Raw genomic sequence first — 23,984 nt, 5'->3', positions numbered from 1 at the left:
TCAACTAAGATCATAGCAGCAGCCACAGGGATACCTAATAATGGAGAAAAATGGTTTAAGAACTTAGATTTGGGCCTGCAAAACTATCAACCCTTCATCAAAGGCCACTACAGACAAACCATTAAGAAAGTTTTTCCTTTTGCACAGCTCCTTGACAAATTTGCTCCATTGATGAAGGTCATAATGAAATACTTTACATGTGAAGGAAGATTCTCAAGGTTGTACAAATACCATGTCAGATTACTCATGCATTTCACAGGAGTAAAGCCACTAAACCTAGCCTATTACCTCTACAAAAGTCTGGCTAAGATGGCAGAAAAGGTGCAGCATAGGCAGAGTGACCATGAAAAGAGCCTTTTCCACCATGCCCTCATCAAGATTATTGTACTGCATCAGCTGACTCAAAATAATATCACTTGGGAAACTTTCATTCAATCAAACGTTCTATTGTCTTCTACTAGTCAATCTACAAGCCCAAGTACATCATCAGCCCCACCCAAGCATGTGAAAGGCAGTTCTTCAAAGAGACCTGCAATTGAGAAGATACCTAGGCCTGAAGTAACTCAGACTTATCAGAAGGGAAAGAGGCTTGTGTTTACTCCACATCATGTGGAAGGGGCCAAGCTCACATCAGCAGCGTCAGCAAAACAGGGATTACAATCACAGCATGAGGAAACTTGTCATCTTGACACTGACATGGTTGACTTGGAGGCTAGTAAGGAGCATAAAAAAATGGAGCAGGTTGTAAAGGAGAAAGATGCTAAGATAGAAAGGCTCAAGGAAAATTTATCAAAGGAAAACTTCATGATTTCATTTCTAGAGCAGGAAAATCAACACTTGAAGGTAAAGCAACTACTTTTGGAAAAGCATGGTGTTGATGTTGGTAAAGAGGATATCAAGGGAAAGGCAGTGATGGATTCAGAAGTTTCAGAGGAAAATCAAGAGCAAGTAACAAGGAAAAGGCCAAGGACCAGATTCCTCAAAAGAGAACTTCAACAACAAAGAGAGCAGATGACTACTGTTGACCTAATTGAAGCAGAAATCAATGAAGATAGGGAATTTTGGCTTGACAAGGTAAATTGTCACCTGGAGAAGCTTCTCAAGAGGGCTAACAGAGACAAAAGATTGCAGAAACACATGGTTGCCCATTATTACACAAGAAATGCTAAGATTAACATCAAGCAATTGAAGGAGAAGCTCAATGAAACCCTAATCAAGCAAAACGGGAAGGAAATGTTAGATTTGCTTGTTGATGCCTCCCTCATAGCATAGCATACCACTTTTCTGACCTCACATACCAATTTTGAAGAGTTGTGGAGGAAATTTACTTTTTTGAGAATTTTTGCATATTTTAGCACAGTCATGGAGGAGAAAACGCAACGTGCCCCACATTGTGCTTTAGTTGGGGAGCTCCAAATGAAGTTTGGTTTGCATTTCTAGATTCCTCATGGTCCATACATCATTTTTTCCCCGAGGGGAACATACTTTTGACAAAGTTTAACAAGTAAAAAAGTCAAAAAATCATCATAAAACCACCTTTCTACCACCCTGATGGAGGCTACGCTGCGTTTTCCAGAGTACCTGTGGGAGAATGCAATTTTGATGGGCTAGGAGTAACCTTTTTGAGCTCCTGAAGAGTCCATTTTATAGCAGATATCCTCAGCTTTCCAATGATCTATCAAGGTCAAGGTTTGGACTTTAGGAAGGCCTTCAAAGACTAATTTTGCCACTTTCGCTGTGTTTTCCTCAGCTTCATTGTGTTTTCTCAGAAATTCGTTGTGTTTTTGTCTGTGGCAGTTTTTCTCTAGTTTGGTCAATTGGATTCGGATTTCTATGATGTAATTGATTAATCCTAATGTAAATATGATGTAATAGTGGGTAATTAGTCTTGTTAAAGTTGTTTTGATGTAAATTTAGCCTCATTTATGAGAGTGGTTGGAGTCAAAGTTAATTGGAGGAGTTGTTTTAACCTCCCTAGTCTTTAGGGTTTTGGTTGGAACACCTCATGGAGCAGTTACTAGAATCATGGATTCGACCCCTCAAAGCAGGAAGATGTTTTGGTCTTTATGTATCATTTTCTCAGGCATAGAACAAGTTGGACATCAGAGGAGAGAACTATTGTAGCTTGTACTTGGACATTTTCTGGAAATCAAAGGATACAATTTGCAGCTATTATCCACGAATACATATGTAGTAAGTTTGTGATGTTGTTTTTTCTCTGTTATAACTTTATATGAAAGATATTCATCTTCTCTTTCCATTCATTAGTTCTTTAGTGGTTTTCCTTAAAGTTTATAAACAGAATTCTTTGCATAAAACTCTATTTTTATGGGAATATCATTATGTGTTTCCTGTTTAATGAATTCATGTGTTCATGCTCATTAAGACCCTTTTGCATCTTCCAAACACTACACTACACATCACAGAATTATTGCTACCTTGCTCCTCCATATCTTTGTTGTTGTAACCCTTTGATCCTTTGACCTAGTTAGCTGGTTTTTCTCCCTTATACAACATCAAAACCCTAAAACTTTCAAGATCTACCTGAGACTAGCATACCTAACCTAAAATCTATTCCTTTTCCAGTCAATTCGTTGGTTGTTATCATAGAGAGAGCCCTCTCTGGTTTGGTAGGGCTAGCTACCAAACTGAAAGCTTGGTATGTGGTTACCTCCGTCTCAATTATATCTCTATGTCTCTATATGTCACAGTTAGCTTTGATATCACATTTTGGATGTCCTATTCTTGATACTACACATTTGATGCTACATATTCTTGATGCTACACCAAGTCTGCTAAATCTATATGATGTTGTAAGTTCCTGTTACTTGTCTTGTCATAGTTGATAGAATGGTCTTTGTTGTTGTACTTAGAACTTGTTCCATCACAAGTCTAGGGTCTATCATCAGTTTTTGTTGTATATATCTTTAGCTTAGTTTTGGATATAGTCTTGCATAGAGTCCAGCAGTGTTGCACTAATCACCAAAAAATTGCAATTATCGCGATCTTTTCAAAAAGAAGATAAAATCAAGGTCTTTTTTTTGCCAATTTTTATGAAAAAATCGTGGAAAAAAATAAAAATAAAAATAAATATCTATATATATATATATATATATATATATATATATATATATATATATATATGAGGAGGAGGAGGTGACCCAAGCTACCCCTATCACAAGTAGAGGACGTGGTCTACCTTCTGTAGCTCCTAGTTCTTCAGCGTCTAGAGCACAGCAGAGTCTACTGCCAACTCCACTGACATCTACATCTAGAGCAGCAAAGGAAATCAGTAGTATTAGACTTTTGTTATTTGGTTCATTTCATTGTATATGACATTATGACTCATGATATGAGATACATTATTATATTTTTTGTTGATATTTTGAGGTTGAGTTGGGAGTCATGAGTCAGGACTTACTATTCAAGACATGATTCACTGTTATGTGTGATGTGGCACTAGAAATGATATTAAACATCTTATATGTTAGTTCTTTTATCATATTTATGTGTCAATGTATTTATTTTATGTTGTAGATGGTTTAGATATTAAAAAAATTGAAAAAAAATGAATATTTTTATACCAAACGATTTTTTCCCGATTATTACCAATTTTTTCCTGATTATTACGATTTTTTCCGATTTTTTCCTCGCGCCAAATTAATCCCGATAACCATTAGTGCAACATTGGAGTCCAGGCCTATATCAAGAGTGAGAGTCTTTGTCTACTGTTGCAACAAGTCAACAACAAAAGTGACAAGCACACTTCAGGTACACACTGTAATTTTAATTTGTATTTATTCATTATTATGCACTTACATGTGTTTTGCAGGCAGAGGTAAGTTGAAGGGTATTTTGTTTTATTTTGGGATTGGTTTTGTTGGGCAAATTTTGCATGCAAGTAGAAGAAGATTCAAGTACAACTTCAAGCAAAAATTCAAGAGCAGAAGTATCAAATCAAAGGAAGCATTGCAGAGGGACATCCTTTGAAGACATGACAGCCATCTGTCTATTGTGAAGAAGTGTCAAGACCAAGAGTCATCATTGTAAAGTTGTAAAAGAGTCATTTGTAAAATTGACATCATTGGAAGAGTCATTATTGTAAAAGAGGCAATCTGCCTAGAGTCGAAAAGGCATTATTGGGAGGCATAGGAGTCTCTGTTGGGATGATGTCATGGTTGGGTTGCATGTCATAGTGTGAATGGGTGTTCGGTCAAAATCATTGTAAATAATTTTGTATCGTGGATCGTTGTCCCTGGTATGGGAATCCACACTCTTGTCTCATTTCAGTCATTATAGGGGGGCAGGGAGGTGCTAGGCAGGTGCATGAAGTCGCCTACAGGTTGGAGCCTATGAACACTTTAGGGTGGTAGGTGGGTCTAGGATGTTGGGGCATCCATTCAGTTGACTACTGAAGCAACCAGGGGGTTGGAGCATCCTTCCAGTGGGAGCTGGAGAAGAATGCTTTTCTAGAATTCTACGAAGTTGTTGCTTTCATTTCAGTTGAGGCTGAAGATTAAAGAATTTATTAGAAAATTTATCAAACTTTGACAAAAAATTAAATGGAAGAGGATGCTTACAATGGGCGACGTCATGCATGTTTCCTTTGTAGGTGAATTTGCACCTATCTCTTATTGCTCTTGTCCCAACATCCAAGTCTAGAGTAGCAGATTTATAGATAGTCAGTTAACAACATTTTGATTTGTGACTTTTGTCTACATCCCTTCCAATTCCTTGGAGTGACCTTGATTTGTAAAAGAATTATGCTCCACCAAGCCTATTTAAAGAAACACAAGTTCTTCTAATTTGTGAAGATGTTTCCCTATTATGAATTATGGAGCAGCATCTCTTTTTATACCACATCATTGTTTGTCAAGATTCTAATTTGTATGATTAAATAATAAATTACGTTAATATTTTTTCCTTCGCTCTCTTCATTACCCACTGAATTAGAATCAGTGATACACTTGAAATATAAATCTTAAGTTCTAAGTTTCTCATAGGAATTCCCCCTCTGGTTAGCAGATACTTACTCCAAAATGAGAGGAGTACTAGTGATGGGAATGTTTTTCCTGAGTGGCCACTCAGCCTTCCTCAGGACGTTTTCCAAAGGACAGCTTTCAGCAATAAGAAGGAGCATGCTCCCTAAATCACTAATGTAGCACTCCTATTCGGACTGTGCTTCCACAGTGGAAGCAAGAGGGACAAGAGCACTCCTATGCAACAAAGATGAAACCAACCCCCAAGAAAAATTTAAAATCTAAAACTCAAAGCACATTGATAAGCCACAAGTGGAATCTACTTTCTTACATTTGAGATGACATCAAACAATTTTATTCCTTGGTATACATAATGGTACTAGAATTGATAGCAACTGATACCATCAACCAACCTGGCTAAGCAAAAGTGTGGAATTAACTATCATGACTTGAATCTATCACTCTTAAAGACAATATGAATCACTAAACTCTCTCCCAAAAATAATTATTGGCATTGACAATTCAAAAAGAATATCGTTATTTTAACCAAAACTGATTATACAAAATGCAAGGATGCTATAACCCACACCTTGGATGCATTGGGGTTGTCATGCCTCAACTCCCATAACAGCTTCGGAAGCAAATTGACCCATTCCCTTTGAAATACTAGAAGAAGACTATCTCGTACATCCTGTATACAAAAATAATGTGTATTCTCTCCTTGATTATAAAAATTAGATGCAAAGGGGATTATGAACAAGCATGAAGAGAAATTATAATATGACACTCTCAAGTATAATGAGATTGGTAGTAAACAACATCAGTTGAAAACAAAAATGATTTTTCCAAACAAATTCCGATAGAATAAATGGGATAAAAGAACATCCCTTATCAATTTTGGCAATTATGAGTTTGATATCCAATGATAAGAGCATTACTTAGAAAATCAACCATAAAAATAGATCCATATGAAGGTATCCACTACAGGTTTCATAGAATATGTAATTTACATGAAAAAGCATGTTTTCAATTGAAGAGAGGCATGAGAGCTTCATTGTCGAATTTGTGTTACACTCTGCAAATGCTCGTGTAAAAGCCTGCATCAACAAAACAAAAATAAAAAATAAAATGAAATGACAGGTCAATAAAACAAGTGATTAAAATAAACCTAGCAACATTATTTAAAAGCCTTAGATATTCCCATACATCACATGCTTGACTCCAGCAAAAATTCACTAAAACACAAAAGACATTGCCGACTTAAACACCTTCCATAAAAAAGGAATCTAATCACTTTCTAGATATCCGTGAAAAAATTGCATTGAAATAAAATTGTAGACACAACGCTAGAGAACAGCAATCAGGGTAGGTTGATTGTAGATCATGATTGTTTTCTAATACAATAAATCCTTGGAGATGGTGAATCGAATAAAATCATTAGAGTTTTTTAGAAGGACTAGATTAATAATGCAAGTGTGCAGTCACAGTTTCTGATAGGGCATGAAAGCAACTATCCCAATTCTCAAGACACTAAAAATCAATACTAGGAAAGTGCAAAAGTTCAACCATAAGGGTAACAATTTATTCTCATTACTCTAAATTGGAAATCAGATACATGTGTTCATCAATTTTTGCGAGGCATAAAGTTTCCTCTTAATCAATCTCCAGTAGTTTCATACCCGAAAAATATGACAGAGGTTGTTGAAATCACACAGAAATTTGAAGCTAAATACCAGTCACTCTTCCAATATTCCAGAAATATCTCCCCTTAAAAAGGATTTTTTAATAATATAAGCCCTCGCAGAAATTCATGAGGAAACAACCTCTCCAGAAAAAATAATGCCAAAACTACATCCAAGAAATTCGGCAGGAAAAGCACCTTTGTAGAAAACACAATAACAGGACAAGAAAAAGATTCATGTAACACCCCATCCTTTAATCCCCCACTGACATTGTAATCAATCAGGTTAATGGCCTGTGTGGGCATGTAAATGTGAACCAGTTAAAAGACCCAGAACAATTTTAATTGTATTTTGAATGTAAAATGCCAACTAACTGATGAAGAGGTGGAGGCATGATAGAGACCATGAGAAGCCATGATAGAGGAAAGCCATAAAGGGGAGACATGGTAGCAAACCTAACCACAGATATATTCCCTGTCATTAAGCTATTTGGTTCAGCCAAATATTTTGAATATCTAAATTTGTCAATTTTACCCAAGAAATAACTAATGGGGAAGGAGTTGGTAGTAGAGCCACAACTCCCATAGTTATGAAGTTAGGTGGGATCTGTACCCAACTGTTCCATCCAAGGTATGGGCAAAGTACATTGAGAGATTTCTGGGATCTGACTAGAAGCTTCTGAACTAGCCATAAATTGGCAGACCTGACACAATATCAGGTCTGCCAATTGGGGGACAAGCAATCATTGGTCATTTGACCAACCACCATAGGAGAACAGAGGAGGCTCTCCAGTCTATACAAATGGGAATGTAGTGAGGGATCAGATAGATCCGATTCTGGCCTGAGAAATTTAATGGCAAGTCTACCAATCCTAAGCTATTGAGTGGTGTTCTAGATGCTTGTTGGATATAGGGCATTGAGCACTAAGATAGGGAAGGTCACCAAGGAACTGGTGGGTAGTGAAGGCACGCACTTTGTTCTGTGCAAGACAGCTGAAAAAAGACACCCATAGACATGCACACTATTGACACTTTGGGGTTTAAGGGGAACTTGCTGACTTTGAATTGATGAATGAGAGTGGCCTTCATGACTCCATTAAATATTTAGTTAAAAATTTCATCTCATGGCTTCATGGTCTAGGTCGGAGTGGCCAGCTACAAAGAATATAGTAAATTGAGCCTATGGTTAGTGTTAGGATATTCCGACACATAGGATATAGTTAAGTTCAACTTGGTCTAGTATAGAGTTAGGTTAGAGTTAGGTAAAGTGTGTTTCTTTACCGTTGTACATTTTGTAACTTACAATCCGACGGTCACGATATGTAGTGATCCGACGGTTCACTCTCACCTCGGTATTACCGACACTTGATCCGTGGCTTGACACCCGATTGGTCCATGAGTTCTATTTAAAGCGCATGGAGGGTCATTGTTCGGGTAATCCGTGCATGAGAGAAGCTTATGTAAATTTTCATTCTTTGATTAATAAATTGTCTGTACCCACGTTGGGACAGGCCGTGGACTGTTTCCCTCCTTGCACTCTGAGGGTTTTAACCACGTCAAAAATACTGGTGTATTGATTTGAGATCTGGTTGTGAGCGGTGTCCTTTTGGTATTCTTTCTGAGGAACTTACCTTGTAAATTCCTACATGGTATCAGAGCTATTTGAGGGCCGCGTCCGTTGGTGATCCAAATCTGAAGCCGGTAGAACTGCATGCGGCTGTCGTTTCCTAGATCTGCTGTTTCTGACTGCTTTCGGGCCGAGAGGACTGCTCTGTTGCGTTCGGAGCATCTGTTTCAGTGAGGAACCCCTTTCGTTTCACGCGAAAAGGTTTCCGGTAGCCCTAGCTGCGTCATTTTTCAGATCGGGAGGTATACAGTGTTTTTTTTGCAGTTTACTGTCATTTTCTCTCTGCTTATTTCGGTTTCGGTTTATTTAGCCTTTTTTTTCCCGGATCTATACCTTTCATTTCTGCGTATGCTCTTTGCCCTGCGACTCTGTGCGATCTGGGCAAATCAGAAACAGAAAGAAAGGATTTTTCTCATGCGTATGCTCTTTTCCCTGCACCTTAGTGTGATCTTGGAAAATCAGAAACATTGAGAAAAATATTTAGTTTTTCGGTTAAAAGCTAACTTTGAGATTTTTTTAAAAATTCTAGTTTTTTGGCTAAAGCTAACTTTGAGCCGTAAGGTTCGTTTTTCTTTGCATATTCGTGTTGGGTTTTGTGTTTTGTGTTTTGTAGGGGAAAAGAGCCTTCCCAAGGCAAGCACGCAAATCGAGGCCCCCCCCCCTCTCTCTCTCTCTCTCTCTCTCTCTCTCTCTCTCTCAAATATTTTGTATAGATCAATTGGTTCAAAGACTTTTTTAGAGAGTAGAGGTCTTGGGTTCAAGTCTCCATTTTGTGGGGGCGGATTTTTTCATTCCCGCACATTCGCGCACTTTGCCGGCAACGTCAACAATTTTTTTTCAAAAAGCCATAACTTCTTCATCCGGAAGCCTTTTTCAGAGCCGTTTTTTTTAAAACCGCCTATTTTTTCGAGATCTATCCATTGGACCACTTACTTTCAGCATCTTCAGCTTCAGTTTTTTTTCAAAAAATGGAAAGTCCATGCCAAGTCATTCTTGACAGCACTAACTACTTCCAATGGGTAGCCTACATGGGAGATTTACTTAGAAGTAAAGGTCTCTTCAGAATAGCCACAGACCAAGAGAAGAAACCCAAAGATGAAGACAAGGCCGAAAAATGGGAAAATAGACAAGATCAAGCACGTGGTTTGATAGGAATGTCTGTTTCTCCTGATCTTAGATTCCACATTGCAGAAATTGAAACTCCTCATGAAGCATTAGAAAAACTTGCTAAAGTTTTTGGGATTAAAAATGAAATTAGAGCCCATCAACTTGAGAATGAGTTGCTTACTTTGGATCCTAATAATTTTTCTTGCATTGAAGATTTCTTGTCCAAATTCAAGACCCTTAGATATCTCTTGGAAGGTGTTAAAGTTAAGAAAGAAGATGGTAACCTTATTTATTCCATCCTTACTAAGTTGGGACCAGCCTACTCTGTATTTGTTTCCACTTTCCATTCTACAAGGGAAGCTTTCATTTGTCAAGGCAAAGACTACAAACCCCCTTCCTTTGACTCCTTTTGTGATTCCTTAATAAGAGAACAAGAAAAACTCTTACACCTTGGTCTTCTTAATCTTGGAAACTCTTCCTCGAAAGCGTTAGCCGCCCAGCAGCAACCAAATTCAAAGAATCCTAAGAAGTCTTATCCTCAAAGGAATGGTCCTAAACCAACTCAGCCTCAAGATGAAAGATCATTTCAGCAAAATGATAAGACCAATAAAAACAAATGGAAGAGACTGACAGACATTGTAACTTTTGTAATCGAGATGGCCACTTAGAATCTAAATGCTTTAAGAAGATGGAAGCCTTGGAAGCCGCAATGAAGAAACATAACATCCATCTGGAGCCTACTTCAACTTCAACTTCCGGAACGGCACTTTCTGCATGTCATCGTCAATCATCTCAGTCTGGTTATGCATTAAATGTATCTTCTTCTTCTTCTCATTCTCATGAGTGGCTCATTGATTCTGGAGCCTCTTGTCACATGGCCAAAAACCAAGCCATGTTTTCTTCTTTAAATGATTGTAACACCAAAAATATATATGTTGGTGATGATAGATCTCTTAATGTTGTAGGGACTGGAACTGTTCATCTAGACAATGGTCAGTTCAATGATGTATTATGTGTTCCAAACTTATCCTGCAACCTTCTATCTGTCTATCAGATAACTCATTCAGGTGAAGGTAAAATTGTTGAATTTTCACCTCATGATGTTGTAATCAAGGATCTAAAAGATCCTAAACAGATTCTAGCTACTGGTCTTGCTGATGATTCCAAAAGGTTGTATAAGTTTCACAACTTTGGGTCATCCCATCTTCCCTCAGTATTTGTTGCTCATAATGATGAAGTGAGCAAACTTTGGCATGAGCGGTTTGGTCACTTAAACTATCGCTCCCTTCAGCATCTATGTAAAGAAAATATGGTGACAGGTCTTCCTATGGTATCTTGCAAAGATGGTGTTTGTTCCGGATGTGTACTCGGAAAACATCATCGGGACAGTTTTGACAAACGTGCCTCTTGGCACGCCTCAGCCCCTTTACAGCTTGTGCACAGTGATTTATGTGGTCCTCTTCCTGTTGCTTCATTCTCTGGCTGCAAGTACTTCTTAACTTTCATTGATGATTTCTCTAGACGCACTTGGGTATACTTCTTAAAACTCAAGAGCGAAGTATTTAGCACTTTTTTGGCCTTCAAAGCATTTGTTGAAAAACAATCTGGACATCAAATTCTTAAGCTAAGAACTGATAATGGTGGAGAATATGTTAAAAACGCATTCATCAACTTTTGCACCGAAAATGGAATTCAAATGCAACATACTGTTCCATACACTCCACAACAAAATGGTGTAGCTGAAAGGAAAAATCGCACCTTAAAGGAAATGGCTAATTGTATGCTGCAATCTAAAGGACTCAGTCTTAGTTTTTGGGCCGAAGCAATTAATTGTGCAAATTATATAATCAATCGCACTCCTACTAAGGTTCTAGAGAATATCACTCCAGAAGAAGCTTGGAGTTCCATTAAACCAGATGTAAGTCACTTTCGTGTGTTTGGAAGTGAAGCATGGGCCCATATTCCAGATGAAAAGCATAAAGCTTTAGAACCTAAGAGTGAGAAATGTACTTTTGTTGGATATTCTGAAGATGTAAAAGGTTATAGACTTATTCCATTTAAGTCCAAAAATGTTATCATTAGAAGAGATGTAAAATTTGATGAAAATAAATCGGCCTGCGAGCCTAGTCCGGCGGATGTGCCACCTCTTCCTATCTCTTCTATCTTTGAAAACATTTCTTCTTCTGATGATGAAAGCGAGGATGATAATCCTCCCCCACCTTCTCAGGATCCTCAACTTCCAAGATGGGTCCGTGCTACTCGGGATGCAGCAGGTGATCTTGCCGGTGATCCTACAGATCAGCGACGTACACGTTCTCAGTTTGAAAGAGCCTCTTCTTTACTGGCTCAAGCTCCAGTAAATCATGATCCTGACACTTTTGCAGAAGCTTCAGGCCATCCACATTGGGAAGCAGCTATGAATGAAGAATATCATTCATTGATGACAAATGATACATGGGATCTTGTTCCTCTACCAAAGGGACGCAAACTTGTTAGATGCAAATGGGTTTACAAACCAAGTATGGACCAGATGGGAAAGTTGATAAACATAAAGCTCGTCTAGTTGCTAAGGGCTTTTCACAGGTTGAAGGCATTGACTACACTGAAACCTTCTCTCCAGTTGCCAAAATGAACTCTATCCGCCTTGTTCTTTCCCTTGCTGCCTCTTTAAAATGGGAAGTCCATCAAATGGATGTTAAATCTGCCTTCTTGCATGGGGACTTGCAGGAAGAAATCTATATGGAACAACCCATTGGCTTCATACAAACAGACTCCAGCCTCGTTTGTCGACTTAAGAAATCCCTTTATGGCCTCAAGCAAGCTCCTCGGGCTTGGTATGCCAAAATGGATAGCTTTCTTTTAGAATCTGGCTTTTCTAGGTGTCATTCTGACAATACTGTCTACACCAAGAAAGTGGGCAACTCTCTTATCATCCTTGTTCTTTATGTTGATGATCTTATTCTTACTGGTAGTGATCCCAACCTTATAAACCATGTGAAGTCCAGCCTTAAAAAGAAATTTGAAATGACAGACTTAGGACACTTACACTATTTTCTCGGTCTTCAAGTCTTGCAATCCAAGAAGGTATTTTCCTTTCCCAGTCCAAGTATGCTTGTGATATTCTTCGTCATTTTCACATGGAAGACTGTAAGCCAGCCCCTTCTCCCTTTCAGTCTGGAGTCAAACTTTCAGTCTCTTGTACTTCTCCTGAAGTTGAAGCTACCTTATACCGTCAACTTGTCGGAAAACTCTTGTATTTAACCCATACTCGTCCTGATCTTTCCTTTGCTGTTGGCCTTGTTGCTCGTTTTATGCAGAAACCCCCGTGAAAGTCATTGGAAAGCAGCTAAAAGAATACTTCGTTATGTTCGAGGTACAGTACAGTTTGGGATTCATTACAGTGCCAAAGCAGCTCCTCTGTTAGTTGGTTTCACTGATTCTGATTGGGCTGGTGACCTTGATGATCGGAAGTCTACTGCCGGTTATGTCTTCACTCTTGGTTCAGGACCTATTACATGGGCTTGTAAGAAACAGGCTGCCATTTCTCTTTCGTCAGCAAAAGCAGAGTATCGTGGTGCCGTGGAAGCTAGTAAGGAAGCCTTGTGGCTTCGTCAGATCCTATCAGAATTTGGCTTTGAGCAACAGCATCCAACCACACTTTGGTGTGATAATCAAAGTGCCATTCAGCTATGCAAAGATCCAGCCCAGCATCAGCGCAGCAAACACATTGAACTACACATGCACTTCATCAGAAAGCTCATTCATGACCATGTTCTTGAAGTGCAATATTGTCCAACGGATGATCAGGTTGCAGACATCTTCACAAAGGCCCTCACAGAGGCGAAGTTCACTAAACTTCGATATATGCTTGGAGTTCAGGAAGTTGTCACTAAGGGGGGATAGGCTCTAGTGCCTCCTTCCTTCTCCTATTGTGTCATATTTGTAAATCCTTCAATCCTATCCCAAGTTGTTCTTAAGGGGGGATGTTAGGATATTCCGACACATAGGATATAGTTAAGTTCAACTTGGTCTAGTATAGAGTTAGGTTAGAGTTAGGTAAAGTGTGTTTCTTTACCGTTGTACATTTTGTAACTTACAATCCGACGGTCACGATATGTAGTGATCCGACGATTCACTCTCACCTCGGTATTACCGACACTTGATCCGTGGCTTGACACCCGATTGGTCCATGAGTTCTATTTAAAGCGCATGGAGGGTCATTGTTCGGGTAATCCGTGCATGAGAGAAGCTTATGTAAATTTTCATTCTTTGATTAATAAATTGTCTGTACCCACGTTGGGACAGGCCGTGGACTGTTTCCCTCCTTGCACTCTGAGGGTTTTAACCACGTCAAAAATACTGGTGTATTGATTTGAGATCTGGTTGTGAGCGGTGTCCTTTTGGTATTCTTTCTGAGGAACTTACCCTGTAAATTCCTACAGTTAGGTGGAAAGTGGTCCACCAATCAACAGTTTCAAGCAGCTATCGATATTGATCAGATAAGTTTCTTTTGTTTAAGACGTCAAATGTAATTCATTTTTATATAATGAAAAAGGATGTTCGTGATTATGCACTTGTAATGTCTTCCTGCTGAATTGACATCTTGGTCTACGTGCTACACTTTCATGGAATTAATTGGTGATTTTGGTTGTGTTGGCTATGTATTATTCATATGCCTACCTATTGAAGTTTAATGGGTTCTTATGATGTGTTTTTCATGACTATGGGTAAAGTGTTGATCAGTGGTTGTCATTGATGTCAACCCAAGCAGCACCAGCAGCTACCCCAATCTTGCATGGCCATTTTGACTTGACAACTTACTCTATTCTGAGTCAAGGATCCTCTAGACGGATTCTACTCATCAAGATGTTTCCGTTGATATATGGCACACCACGTAATTCTTCACAGTTTGAGAGATATTCGTGTTTGAAGTTAGTAACCCCAGTTAGTGGGCTAAAACACCATGGGGTTGTGGCATGGCACTCATCGTTGGTTGTGGTCACTGAATAGTCAATAATTAATAATGCTTTAAGCTCCTAAAATCCCTCCAACATTCACTTGTTGAAGCCCCTTTCAACTCAAGTCATTCCTATAAATTGTGACTCTCATATCTTCCTCATGCAAGCACTTTCAACGAATTATCTTGTGAGAGGACCTCTGTAATTTTTTGGCCCAAATGAGCTTCTAACGCAGGATTTGTTGCAAGGAGTTTAAGGTTTCATTGAGGTCTGGTTAGGGTACAACATTATGATCAAGTTTGAAGGTTTGTTTTGCAGCAAGTTTAGAGCTTTGGATTTGAGGATTTCGTTGCTTCAAACTGGTCATCGTGGCATTTCCGCTATAACTTGTTTTCTACGAAGCTTCAGAAGCTGAAAATAAAACCCATTTGAGCCGAAAACTTGATGAACCTCATGACCAAACTTCAGATCTTAGTTCGCTATATTTTCAATCTGAGGAAGTTAGGGTTTTTGCAACCTCCCAAATTCCATATCAAACAAGTGACCTTGGGAAAATCGTCATAACTTTCTCTCTGAGCATTGGATTCAAATGTCATAAACAGTGATAGAAAGAGGACAGACTGTAGTTTGTTGGGTATCATTTTCAGGGCCGAAGGTCGAAACAGTGACAAGTGGCACTTCGTACAAGTTCTCTCCAATGAACCAGTCTATAATCAGGTCATCGTGGGAGATTGGGCATAACTCTTTCATGAAGAATCCAATCTCGATCAGACCTGTAGGGTTCGAAAGAGGACTCAGAGAACTACCACGGAAAGAAATTTCAAACCTTGGAGATCCAAAATTACATAGATACAATAGATTCAATATCGAGCTCCTAGAAGGCAAGAAAAAGTATGCATTCAAGGATCACTGCAATAAGGACCACACATCAACAATCAAGGGTAAGTCTGCTACAGCAAGGTATGTATGATTAGTGTTTGCATTTGAATTTTGAATATCATCTCTGACATGTGTTTTGCAGGATAGTGTAAGTATTTTGTTTGTGTATTGGTTTGGGTCTTGTTCATTAATGCATGTGCAGGAAGGAGTACACTTCAGGACAACTCAGACACATACTAGAAGGACATGCAGCACCAAAGTACCATTACTTGAAGCAAGCATGACAGTACCTCAGCAGCTACAAGTGATTCAAGAAGTCGTGTCAAGTCAAGCGTCAGTTCTTGTCAAGAGTCAGTATTGTAAAATATCATCAATGTAAAATTGTAAAAAAGCCATTATTGTGAAAAGGTCAATCTGCCTAGAGTTTGAAGAGGCATTGTTGAGAGGTATGGGAGTCATTGTTGGATGATGTCATGGTCAGGTTGCAGGGCATAGTGTGATTGGGTAATTGGTCAAGATCAAGAAAATCATTGTAAATTATATTGTATCGTGGATCATTGTCCTTGGTACAGTAGTCCACACTCTTGTTTCATTTTTGGTCATTATAGGGTGGCATGGAGGTGCTAGGCAGGTGCATGAAGTCACCTATAGGTTGGAGCCTATGAACACTTCAGCGTGGTAGGTTGGTCTAGGATGTTGGGGCATCCATTCAGTTGACTACAGAAGAAAGCAGGGCGTTGGGGCGTCCATCTAGTGGGAGTTGGTGAAGAATGCTTTTCTAAAATGCTACGAAGTTGTAACTTTCATTTTAGTTGGGACTGAAGATTAAAGAATTATTAGAAAAGCATTCAGTGGTTTTTGACATGGAGGGGGTTTTCCACCTAAAATTGTTGTGCCTACTGTGTTTTATTGTTTACTATTGTTACTGGATAAACATTAATAATAATTGAAGATTAACTAATGCTCTCAAAAGATTTGAAAGTGCTAATTGCTAAGGAATACTAATTCACCCCCCTCTCAGTATTTCCAACAATTGGTATTAGAGCTTGGTTCCTTCAATAACAATCTAACAACTAGAAGGAGATCATGGAATATACCAAGAATAGAGTTCCTTTGTTCAATGGAAATAACTATGCACTTTGGAGTGGAAGAATGCAGGTTCATTTGCTGGCACAAGGATACGAAGTATGGGAAATCATTGAAAAAGGCTTCACATCAACCCCGGATGAACAAGGTAAGAAAAATATGGTATATGATGCAAAGGCTAAAGATCTTATTATTAGTGGGCTTATTGAATTTGTCTATCTTACAGTATTGAGTTCTAAAACTAATAAAGAGGTATGGGGCAAGCTTGAGAATATATATGTAGGTGACTCACAGGTGAAAGAAGCAAAGCTTCAAATTTTCAGGGCAAAATTTGAGCAACTCAGAATGAAGGAAGATGAAGATATTGCTACATACTTTCAGCATGTTGATGAAACAACAAATACATTGGAAGGTTTGGGAGAACCTATCGACACAAAAATTGTTGTCCGAAAGATCCTCAAAACCTTGCCAGCAAGATTCAACCCAAAGGTGTCTGTCTTCGAAGATAGATCGAATCTGACCAATCTCGGCATAGATGAATTGCAGAGAATTCTTACATAATATGAAATGAGGATTGAAGAAGAGGATTGCATATCTCACTTAGAAATAGCATTTGTTGCATCCAAGAAGACTAGTAAGGACAAGCAGACTCCAAAAGAAAAAACTTGCAGTTGTAAGGATGAAGAAAAGGAAGATGAAGAAGAATTTTCAGATAAAGAATTTGCCTACTTCACGCAGAAAATGAGAACAAGTACGGGAAAATTCAAAGGTAAACTTCCATTAATATGTTTTGATTGTGGTGAGGTTGGGAATTTTTCAGCCAAGTGTCCTCACAAAAATGAGGTTGTTACGAAGGGAAAGAAAGGTCCTAGGAAGTTCAACAAGCAAGGCAAGAAGAAATGGTTTAAGAAGAGTTTCTTCTCCAAAGAAGATAGCTCCTCATCTAATGAAGATAGTGATAATGAAGAAGAAATCAACGGAAGAGTATTGTTTATGGCCAAGCACAATAAGCAAGAGGCATCTGACGAAGAAGGAGAAGAAGAGATGACTGAGGTTGAATTTCAAAACGAAGTGATCAGGGTTATCAAAGAGCTCAAGGCCAAGAAGAAGCACGTCAACACTCTTGAAGACGAATTAAAGACAGAAAAGGAAAAATCTTAAAATCATGGTTGAAGAATACAAACGAATTGAAGAATCACTCAGGAAAGAATTAAAGGAAAGCAACAAGGAAAGAGAAGCATTGGAAGCTGAAATAGTCTCTCTATGAAAGGAAGTAAAAATTGGAAAAACTCTTCAAAACTATGCCAACAACTCAAAGGAATTGGAAGAACTCATCAGAAATCAGCGATCATACAGTGATAAGAGTGGTCTTGACTCTTGGTTACAAAGAAAAATCTGAAAGGAGTCAAGCATGAAAATTCCTAAATCTAACACATCAGAAACCCCTACTGGAATTACTAGTTTACAATCTCTTATTGGTTCTTTACATTAACAAGTTATTTAATTGCATAAACATCGAAGTAAACACTATTGCAATTTCATGGTTAAGTAAAAGCAATCTTCAATCTTGTTATCCACAACGGAAGCATAATATATTGTGGCAACAGCTTGTACTCAAGTTCTCTGAATGAAGTAAAATTTGCAAGATCTTCAAGTCAATTTTGATGAGCCTATTCCCATCTTCTGCGATAACACCAGTGCCATCAGTATCTCCAAGAATCTTGTGATGCATTCCAAAACAAAGCACATTTCGATCAAATATCATTCTGTTAGAGAGCAAGTCGACGAAAAGAATATCAAGCTTGAATATGTTGGCACAGACGAACAAATTGCTGACATCTTTACCAAACCATTACCTTGTGAAGCATTTGAGTATTTTCCCCAAATGCTTGGGATTCCCCCAAGTTCTCATTAGACTTTCTCTTATCTAAGTAGAAAGGGGGAGTGGAGGTGTGTACAGGTCCGCAGGATGAAAGTTTGTCAGGGGGAGTTGCCCTTTGCCATTGGTGACAAATGTAGAAATTTCTATTTTCCTACCCCGGTTTTCAGTTTCACCTTATTTCTCCCATATAGTTAAATGTCCATTCCCATATCCATACATTTAACACTGAAAAAATAAATTTTTGCCGAAAACACAAATTCTGGAAATTTTACAGGATGCTGGAAAATGCAGAAATAAAATTCAGCAGTTACAAACAGGCATTAAAACACATTTAAACACAGAGATTTTTGGTCAAAGTAACCCTGGAAAAACCCCCTACAACTCTTGGGGAAAACCAGTTCGAGAGCTCTTCTTTATTTCTGAAAATTGCCTTTTTACAGTGAGAAATATTCAGCAAAAAATCAGCAAGCAAATTTAGAACTTATCTCTTTTCCCGTGCCTCATAGCAATCTGGAAATTACAGCAAACAGGACAGCAATAAATGTTGTATGGCCTCCTCGACTTTCGTGCGCACTTTCAACATTAAATGTTGTTGTACGGCCAGCATTAAATGCGTTGTACTGACTGCAATAAATGCATTGTACGGCCTACAAGAAATGCGTTGTACAGCCCTCGTTTTGCGTGCAAAAAAACCAGCAAACTGCTCCTCGATTTTGTGCAAACCACTCCTCGAAAATCATGCCAAAATATGCCTTTCACTGTGTGCTAAATCAGCAGTACAAATCTGCTCAACTGCTGCCTTGGAATGTGTGCCAAGCTATTGTCTCCTTCTCCTCCCTGCTCAGAAATCTCTCTTGCTCTCTTGCTCTCATTCTCCCAATCTGCTCATGAAAGAATGAATGACCTTTTCCTCCTTTTTCTCCTTTAATCTAACCCTAAGTGACTTTTGGGTGATTCCTAAATCCAAAGGCTGAAATAGATTGAGATCTATGGCTGAGATTAAATGCTCATTTAAATCTCACTCTCTATTTTTTAATTCACCCTACTTTAATAAAGACCCACTTAGTCATTTATTTCCAAAGTCACTTTTCCTTTCTAATTTTTCATTGACTTTATAAAAGTCACTTTAAAAGTAGACTTTAGTAACTTTATCACTTAAAGTCACTTTTAAATTAGATTTAACTTTGTAAAAATTATAAAGTCACTTTAGGAGAAAAATTAAATTCTTTTGGACACTTTTCCCTAGGCCAAAGATCAAAGCCTTAGGGAACCACCTGTCCTCCGATACCAAATTTCAACAACAAAGGGGGAGAGAAGGCGGTAGGAAGAGGTGTCATGATCGCAAGAGGACTACTTGTGTTGCCATCAATGCCAAAGGGGGAGATTGTTGATCAATGGTTGTCATTGATGTTAACCCGAGCAGCACCAGGGGCTACCCCGATCTTGCATGGGCATTTTGACTTGAAAACTTACTCTATTCTGAGTCAAGGATCTTCTAGATAGATTCTACTCGTCGAGATGTTTCTGTTGATATTATGCACGCCACTTAATTCTTCACGGTTTGAGAGATATTCATGTTTGAAGTTAGTAACCCTAGTTAGTGGGCTAAAACCCCATGGGGTTGTGGCATGGCACTCATCATTGGTTGTGGTCATTGAATAGTCAATAATTAATAATGTTTTAAGCTCCTAAAAGCCCTCCAACGTTCACTTGTTGAAGCCCCTCTCAACTCAAGTCATTTCTATAAATTGTGACCCTCATATCCTCCTCATACAAGCACTTTCAACGAATTATCTTGTGAGAAGACCTCTGTAATTTTTCGGCCATGAGCTTCTAATGCGGGATCTGTTGCAGGGAGTTTAAGGTTTCGTTCAGGTCTGCTTAGGGTACAAAATTATGATCAAGTTTGAAGGTTTGTTTTGAAACAAGTTTACAGCTTTGGATTCTAGGATTTCGTTGCTTCAAACAGGTCATCGTGGCATTTTCGCTATAACTTTTCTTCTACGAAGCTTCAGAAGCTAAAATTAAAACCCATTTGAGCTTAAATCTTGATGAACGTCGTGACCGAATTTCAAATCTTGGTTCGCTATATTTTCGGAGGTATGATCTGAGGAAGTTACGTTTTTTGAAGGCTCCTGAATTCCATATCAAACAGTGGACCTTGGGAAAATCGTCATAACTTTCTCTCTGAGCATTGGATTCAAATTTCGTAAACAGTGACAGAAAGAGGACGAACTGTAGTTTGTTGGATATCGTTTTCACGGCCGAAGGTCAAAACAATGACATGTGGCACTTCGTACAAGTTCGCTCTACTAAACCAGTCTATAATCAGGTCATCGTGGGAGATTGGGCATAACTCTTCCTTGAAGAATATAATCTCGATTAGACCTATGGGGTTGGAAATAGGACTCAGAGGGCTACCATAGGACACAATTTCAGACCTTGGAGATCTGAAATTACATAGATACAACAGATTCAATATCGAGCTCCTGGAAGGCAAGAAAAAGTATGCATTCAAGGATCACTGCAATAAGGACCACACATCAACAGTCAAGGGTAAGTCTGCTATAGCAAGGTATGTATGATTAGTGATTGCATTTGAATTTTGAATATCATCTCTGACATGTGTTTTGCAATACAATGTAAGTATTTTGTTTGTGTATTGGTTTAGTTCTTGTTCATTAATGCATGTGCAGGAAGCACACTTCAGGACAACTCAGACACATACTAGAAGGACATGCAGCACCAAAGTACCATTACTTGAAGCAAGCATGACAGTACCTCAGCAGTTGCAAGTGATCCAAGAAGTCGTGTCAAGTCAAGCATCAGTTCTTGTCAAGAGTCAGTATTGTAAAAGATCATCATTGTAAAATTGTAAAAGAGTCAATCTGCCTAGAGTTGAAGAGGCATTGTTGGGAGGTATAGGAGTCATTGTTGGATGATGTCATGGTTAGGTTGCAGGTCATAGTGTGATTGGGTAATTGGTCAAGTACAATAAAATCATTGTAAATTATATTGTATTGTGGATCATTGTCCCTGGTACAAGAGTCCACACTCTTGTTTCATTTCTGGTCATTATAGGGTGGCAAGGAGGTGCTAGGCAGGTGCATGAAGTCGCCTATAGGTTGGAGCCTGTGAACACTTTAGGGTGATAGGTTGGTCTAGGATGTTGGGGCATCCATTCAATTGACTACTGAAGAAACCAGGGCATTGGGGTGTCCTGCCAGTGGGAACCGGTGCTTTTCTAGAATTCTAGGAAGTTGTAACTTTCATTTCAGTTGGGGCTGAAGATTAAAGAATTTGTTAGAAAAGCATTCGGTGGTTTTTGACCCAGAGGGGGTTTTCCACCTAAAATTGTTGTGCCTACTAGGTTTTATTGTTTACTATTGTTACTGGATAAACATTAATAATAATTGAAGATTAACTAATGCGCCAAGAAGATTTAAAAGTGCTAATCGCTAAGGAACACTGATTCACCCTCCTCTCAGTATTTCCAACATAAAGATGGAATGGCTTAGTGGAGCCTGTGACTTGTAGACTCTTAGTCTTGGTTATCTTTAATGTTTATGGTCGTTATAGCCCTTTTTGCAAGCAAGATAATATGGACATCCAAGATGGTTATTTGGTTGTGGAACACTCTAAGTGAGTCACAACCATGGGATATAGGTTAACTCCATACTGGCAAGAGGAGACTTGAAACTGTTTGTTCAGCATGTCATCCAGCAGCCCTATGATGATTTACCAAATAGCTAGCCTCAAAGTGATTCCATCAATGATCCAGTCAGTTCTTTATTTCATCTAGGTTACTCATCAAATGAAGGTGATTCATTTATTATTACGTATATTAATGGTTAAAACTGGTAAAAAAATTGATTAATAATTCCTGAAATGTTGATTAACTACCCCCCCCCCACCTCAGTATTTCCAACAATTGGTATCAAAGCAGTTTCGTTCAACCGCAACCTAATACCGAGAAGGCAAATCTTGGAGATCAAAGATGGGAAGATCAAGGAAGCACACCTCTAAATCTCTTACAGCTGATGAAGAGATATAGGTTGGTCCTATTGACCACTCTGTGTCAACTACCCTATAGCAGTGCACATTTTTTTCAAAGCATTCCATCATGTTTGAGCAGTCATACATCCAGAGATTATCATCATCTTTCAGTGATTTGGTCAAAGTTGTTAATCCAAATTCTGCAACGCTATGGGCCATCATTGTAAAAATGATTCTAGTATGTTTATAAATCCATGTAACACACCTAGGTAAACTTAAGAATTTTCAGCAAAGAGTTTCACTCTAGGGAATTTTTTGACCTCAACTAATTATTTATGTTTTTCCTAAACATTAAATAATTAGCGGAGTTTTTCTCCTAAGTAAAGTTAGAGTGGGGCTCGATGGTGATGTCTTAGGTGAGTCCTAGTGTATATAGTCCATGTATAATGTCATACTAGATCATATCTAAAGTCTTGCAGAATTTGGTTAAGTCTAAGTGTCTAATTTTAATTATTAAAATTTCCCACTGGTTGGGATTTAAGAAATATTTTGATATAAATTGTAAAATGTAATGTATATATAGATGTTGATGGGGGTATGAGCAATGTTGCATGAAGCGGAGACATTTTTTGGAAGCGGATCTCCAGAAGCGTCATTTCCCAAAAATCTAGGAAGCGAAATGTCTCAGAAGCGTCTCTTATATATATATATATATATATATATATATATATATATTACTTTTTTGCATTTATATTCAAAAAAACATCCAAAATACCAAATTAATTGTAGAAGACATGAAAACATGCATATTTTAACATAAATCAAGATAGATATGGCATCCATTGTACATCAATGATTAATTATTCCAGCATCAACCATCTAGAATCTATATTCCTCTTCTCTTGTCTAGCCTTTGCCTCTACTTTGATTCTCTAGGGATATTAGTCAACATAACCCAATGTTAATCAAATGGCCTTATTACCCACCATTTCGTGGGTGATATCCCTAGGAGAAGAATTTTCTCCAAGATGGTCCTTAATTGGCAGCCAACAGCCCCTTGCAACAACCAACTAGCTCGTTGTGCCATTTCTCCGCCACTTGATCCAGATCAAGTTGTTGAACACCATGCATCCTAGACATAGGGAGTGCGGCAACACACAATGCGTCCATCGGTAGTATTATGGTCCCGATCAACGTTTCCCAACACAATGGCCAGATAAGAGGTACTTCCCATGAGTCTCAGACTACATGGGTAGGATGTATGATGGGGCATCAACAGGAGAAGGTGAACCACTCATCCTATGCAGATGTCCATCGTACGGGAAGGTGAACCACTCACCCTACATACATGTGTCTGCAATCGTAGGGGAAGGTGAACCACTCACCCTGTACATAGCGCACCCCTAGGGGAAGGTGAACCACTCACCCTATGGTCACTCATAGCTCCAAGAAGTACCCCAAGCCCCCAACAGCTCTCAGAGCTCAATGTCCAACTCAAGCAGGACCCTCATGGGAGGGTCTTTCCATGACTCCAAGTCTCTCTCAGAAGGTTAAGAATTTGACCTGCCCCAAGGGCTTCGTGAGGATATCTGCAACTTGCTCATCAATCCTGATGTGTTGGAGCCTTATTTCTCTGTGTTGTACCATATCCTAGATAAAGAGGTACCTGATATCATTTTGCTTGGAGCAATCGTGGAACACGGGATTCTCTAAAAGGTGAATCTCACTCTGGTTGTCATAGAAGATCACAGTGGTATCTAGCGCATGCTCAAATAGCTCACTGAAGAGC

At 38.7% G+C, this 23,984-nt stretch overlaps 1 protein-coding gene across 3 annotated transcripts in view; it reads right to left on the bottom strand.

Annotated features, from left to right (window-relative positions):
- LOC149211001 (uncharacterized) overlaps positions 1 to 23,984 on the bottom strand; it is a 543,418-nt gene that overhangs the window by 286,787 nt on the left and 232,647 nt on the right. For all 3 annotated transcript variants that reach the window (XM_089396847.1, XM_089396848.1, XM_089396849.1), the window contains 2 exons: positions 5,990 to 6,076; positions 5,569 to 5,670 (listed from right to left, as the gene is read on the bottom strand). In XM_089396847.1, the coding sequence (XP_089252973.1) occupies positions 5,569 to 5,670; positions 5,990 to 6,076 (189 nt within the window). The remainder of the gene's footprint in view (positions 1 to 5,568; positions 5,671 to 5,989; positions 6,077 to 23,984) is intronic.

This window comes from Pinus tabuliformis, chromosome 1_2, assembly GCF_031772625.1.
Source record: "Pinus tabuliformis cultivar Carrire ecotype Pingquan chromosome 1_2, CPIR1, whole genome shotgun sequence".
NCBI classification, from domain to species: Eukaryota; Viridiplantae; Streptophyta; class Pinopsida; order Pinales; family Pinaceae; genus Pinus; species Pinus tabuliformis.
Note: the sequence above shows the minus strand (reverse complement) of the source record. Positions and strands in the feature narration are given on the sequence as shown.